We start from the raw sequence: 5186 nt of genomic DNA on the forward strand, positions 1-5186 counted from the left end.
AAATCTCATTATTGGGTTATATATATACTCAATATTTTATATATTATTATTGGAAATTAAATATTGTTTGGTATTTAAAAATGGTGGAACGTTAGAATGATAAGATAAGTTATCGTTTTGTTATGGAAAGCTATAATAACTCTATTTGAAGTAAATGAGAATATTATTGTTTAGATCACAATCTAGGCATTCAATTTGAATTGTTAAGTGGCCTATGGGAGAATTTGGACTATTAATATTGGATAACATGTACAATATTATTGGAATGAGATGAAAAATTATAATATCATGTAATAGAAATCTTAAAATATAATGTTTGTTCAATAAAATTTCTTTAAAAATTACATGTCCATGCTTGATTGGAGTTTGACAATACCCAAATTATATGTACAAATCATATATATATATATACATAGATGATGAGCGATCTTTTTATATATAAGTTAAGTTAGACTAGTTATACTTAATCTTTTTTTTCTCTCTTATCACTTATTGCACTCACTTATTTGGATTTGTTGGATGTATGAGAAATGAATGACCCAGATTAAAAATATAATTTGTTTTTCTAACTTTGAAAATTGAGATCAAATCTAAGTTCAAATCCAAAATTTGAAGTAGGAGTTGGAAAGGTAAACTAAGCCTTATTATCCCTAACTATCTAAGTAAAAAGTGGAAAGTTGAAAGAATAGTCCACTATGTGAAGGGTCTACGATAAATGAGGAAAATCTTCCTTTTTCTATGCACGGTCAAATAAAAGCTTGGATTACCGAGTTGATAATTACTTCCACTCATTTTTTTTCGTTGTTTTGTTTTCTTTCTATACATGGACTTCTATGCACACCAATTAATTACAACAATAAAGTTGTCAAGACTCAATACTAGGCTGTGTTATTATTCAGCTTAAGAAAACCAATCCACCATTGTTATTCCAGATAACATTAAAATTAAAATAAGTGTTGTTAAAACTATATCAGTTATTAAATTAGTCAGGATATTGATATAGTGATACAGTGATTCAACCGGTAGTTTAGTAATTAAATCGTTTGCCGGTTATACCGAACATATCTGCTTATATTTATATATATATATACAAACTTATAACAAAAAAATTTCGAATAGATAGATACTCAAATTTATAATTCATATTCATAATATACTCAAAATTCAGACACTATACCATACCAGATAAATGTCACTGAGATTACACATGAATGTTAGGAACCAAAATGTATAACCTAAGTATGTCTTGATTGAAGTATTGAAGAATGGTTGAAAATATGGGTCACCTTGCAATGAGTTTTAAGTTTTTAAAGTTTTTTTTAAAAAAAAAAATATGTGTATAAACCGGCTAGTTTAGTCAAATACTGGTCAGTTTTGACCGGTTTTGATACTTGACCAATTCAACAACTATACCATACCAGTTAGGGGTCAGTTTGCCAGTTTTCCAGTCGAACCGCCCGGTACGATACGGTTTTTATATCATTGATCAAAACTAATAATTTCAATTGTCCTAAAAAAAACACAGATTTATCCACATGCTTATAGTAACTAAAGTCATTACACCAAATGCCTATAATTTTGATATGGCCTCAGAACCAGAAGTTATGAAATTAAAACAATAATCAAAAGTTCATACAAAACAACCATGTACTTCTTTAATCTTAAACGGGTTTAGAAAAGTAAATGTGCAGTCAGGGACTGCAGTTATAGAACATCCAAATTCTGAAACTCAAGCCAAACAAGGTACAACATTTAAACAAGCATATAGGTAAATATTGACACCAGTGTTTAGACTCATCAAAGCCATATAATTAACTCTATTCATCATCATCACGGTGGCGTCTCCTCTTCTCTGATTTATTGACATCTCTACCAATCCTTGAATCATTGTATCCCCTGATATCAGAATCAGATGATGATGACGCTCTCTTGCTCTTCCGTTTGTGTCGTACCAAATCCTCAGATGATTCAGAATCGGAATCTGATGGCCGGCTTCTCCTTCTCCTCTTCTCCTTCCTACTCTTTCTTCGCCTGCGCCTATGCTCATCATCCTCATCTGAAGATTTGTCCCTTTTCCTCCTGTGCTCCCTTCTCCTCTTTCTCCTCCTACTGCCCCTTTCACTCGAGTCATCTGAATCGCTAACTTCCCTCTTCCCACTCCTCTTCTTTGACCTGCCTCTCTTTTTCCTCTTCTTGTCAGAATCATCATCATCATCCAAATCCCCCTTCTTTCGAAAAGAACCTCCCTTGCCACTAATTTTCTTCCCAGATCTCTGGGCAATAATTCTCTCAATCTCTGAATCAACCTCAGAATCTGAACTCTCACTATCCTCCTCCTCTTCAGAGCTTTCAACATTGCTTCTCCTATCCGCCTTCCCCTTCAACTTTTTATCCAGTCCAACTAACCCCATTGACATGTCAAGGTTCTTCTCCTCATTTTCATCCTTGATTTTCACGTAGTTCTTACACTGAAATTTGAGGTGCCCAACACGGCCACATCTCTTGCAGGCTCCACGGGACACATCCACATCAGCATTGGTTATCTTAGCAAGTTGAAGAAGCCCCTGGAAGCTGGCATAAGCATTCTCACCGTCAGGCTCATCATTAGGAAGACTTTGTGAAGTATCCTTTTTGTCTTCCTTATTGGGTGCATAAGGGTCATAACCAATGGCACTCTGCCATATGCCATGAGTTTGAAGGGCTGCACTACTATGCACCCTATTGTTAGCGGGCATGCGTACCCTACCTGCTGTAGCCGGCATCTTGTGACTTTGATGTCAATCCTTAACCTGGAGGCTGAAGACAGGTAAAAAGGCAACTTAACTGTAAGAAGCTATAACAAGGCAAAAAAAAATCAGGAATCAAACATTCTGCAAAAAATAAAATTCCATTTGCATCTCTAGGTCACTAACAAAAATAAATAAAAGAGGTACGGGGAGTTAAAATTCTGCACATAAATTTAATACTCGTTTGGAGGAAGTGCATAAATAGCTTAAACTTTCCTACAATGATATAACCGAAGTCGTAGACTCCAAGCATTTCATTCCTATAACATAATAAATTTTAGATCAACATTGGATCATTCCAATGAGTGAATGACTAAAGAACAGCAACTACATTTATAGATTTCAAATTTCAGCTGCTTAGGTATAAGTCCATATTACCACCTCATCTAACCCATGTTCATAATTCATCTAATCGACCAACTATCTATATCTGAACCAGACTATGCTATACAGTTATACAAGTTAAGTCAAGTTTCATTCTTAAGTTCACCATTCTAGTTTCACAAAAATCTGTCTGTGTCACCTACCAACAGATTAATTATAAGGACGGAATACTATTTTCCACATAGATTTTACTAACAAACATTTTTCTCCACACCACAATCAAAATTACATTTTCTAATAAATACCAATGAACGTGAGCACCGTGATTCAACAAATACATAATATGCCAAAACTAAAAAAACAAATTATAATAAATAAAAACTCATCTACGAACAAATATTTCCCACGACAACGGCAACCCAAAATTATAATACCTAAATACCCAAAACACATAATATAAAATCTATGTTCTAAATTTTATTTTAGGGAATCCAAATCACTAAAATACCATGTCTGTATAAACCGAAACAGAAACAAAGTTCTTGTATTGTGTCGATTAACACAGAGAGCATTGATTTTGTTTGGAATTCAAAGGAAAAGAGATAAACAACGAGGGAAAGAGTAACCTGATTTGAAATTAACAGCGATTGAGCGATTCCGGATTCCAATCGGTTCTGAATTAAGTACGGAAGAAGGAAATTTGAACGATCTGAATGAAACTAAGAAAAGCAGATGAAAGTTTAGGGTTCTATGGGCGAAAGAGAAAAAGAGAAGAAGATTGGATTAGATTCAAAACTTGATATCGATTTCTCGGCTTCTCTAAAATTATTCTGTGGATCAATTGAGGCTTCCGTTTTATGGGCCTGGCCCAAGTGTAATTTTCTAACTAGGCGAAGATGGTCCAACGAGTCCACTAAATTTTCATATCATATTTTTTCTAAAATTGAAGGTTAACCAATCCTAAATATCTATAGGACCAATTTTTGACTAAAAAACCAACTCCCAAATTTGATTAAATATAATGCATTGTTCATTTAGATAAAGTATTTTCAACATTACTTATTATTATGACTATGTATTTGACATATGAAGTATTACATATATAGATATTTTATTTATCATTTACATATGTAAATAGATACATACAAACATGATGAATCAGATATCATTGGACAAATTGGGACGAATCAAGTTTGGTCCTTACCTAATTCTAAATATTGATCACGTCTAATTTTGAAACCGAACTCAACCCGAGACCAGTTAAAACTCGACCATATTAGAGTCTGGTCATGATAAGAACAAGTCGGGTAAACGGGTAGGGTTAGTATTGATCCGATTATACTCTTAATCTAGTGAAATATCAAAAATGATAAAGTTGAAGAAAACAATCAATCTCTTCATGATAAATAATCAATATCTTGATTTTCTAAAGTAGAAAGTAAAATGACACACCACACAACACATACTCTAAAAAGACAACTATTTTGGAATGGAGGGTTAGGTTGTCGGCCTAATTTGAAAGGAACATTTTTCTAATTAGTGTCATTGACAATTTGGGCAAAACTTATGAGGTTCACCCGCCCGCACGCTTTTTCTAGGCGAGTAGAGCATGAAAAAATATGTTCATCCGTCCTAAAAGTTTCCCCAACATGCCCTATTTGCCCATGGGCCTTTCGAACGAGCAAAGCGGGCAGCCCATGGACATTATTAAAGAAAGTATTGTACATTAAATATGCTAATGTATATTTCATGCCTACTCAAGAACGGGCGTGCACATGCTCACCCTATTTAAGTGGGCATTGCATGGACTAGACCGTTAAAACGACCATAATTATAATTACCAACACTACTTAGTGCCTCAAAATTTCATAGGATACAATGAGTTAATAATGGAATCAATTGATGCTGTATTATCTCAAGTAGAACTTTGCTCTCAAGTGAAGAAAATAAACTAAAGTAAATAAAAGGACCGTAAATTGAAGCAAAAATGCTGCAAAAAATAAATATAATTCATAACAGACGGATTGAAAGAAATTGATAAACCAAACAGAAGGAGGAGAAAATAGAGATGAGTTT

The 5186-nt window shown here is 33.7% G+C and overlaps 1 protein-coding gene across 3 annotated transcripts; it reads right to left on the bottom strand.

The window, feature by feature from the left end:
- On the bottom strand, positions 1593–3916 carry LOC109346543 (CAX-interacting protein 4-like). Of its 3 annotated transcripts, none has more exons than XM_019586153.1 (2): positions 3752–3916; positions 1593–2789 (listed from the first exon to the last, which is right to left on the bottom strand). In XM_019586153.1, the coding sequence occupies exon 2, from the start codon at positions 2760–2762 to the stop codon at positions 1818–1820; it is 945 nt and encodes a 314-aa protein (XP_019441698.1). In that variant the 5' UTR covers positions 2763–2789; positions 3752–3916; the 3' UTR covers positions 1593–1817. The 3 variants fall into 3 exon arrangements, with proteins under 3 accessions (XP_019441698.1, XP_019441695.1, XP_019441696.1); XM_019586150.1 differs by having other exon boundaries at positions 1593–2796; positions 3752–3909; XM_019586151.1 differs by having other exon boundaries at positions 1593–2796; positions 3737–3909.

The sequence above is a fragment of the Lupinus angustifolius genome, chromosome LG04, assembly GCF_001865875.1.
Source record: "Lupinus angustifolius cultivar Tanjil chromosome LG04, LupAngTanjil_v1.0, whole genome shotgun sequence".
In the NCBI taxonomy this organism is placed as follows: Eukaryota; Viridiplantae; Streptophyta; class Magnoliopsida; order Fabales; family Fabaceae; genus Lupinus; species Lupinus angustifolius.

Excerpts from the sequence above, each read along its gene's own strand:
- LOC109346543 (XM_019586153.1), bottom strand. The coding sequence starts at position 2,762 with ATGCCGGCTACAGCAGGTAGGGTACGCATGCCCGCTAACAATAGGGTG.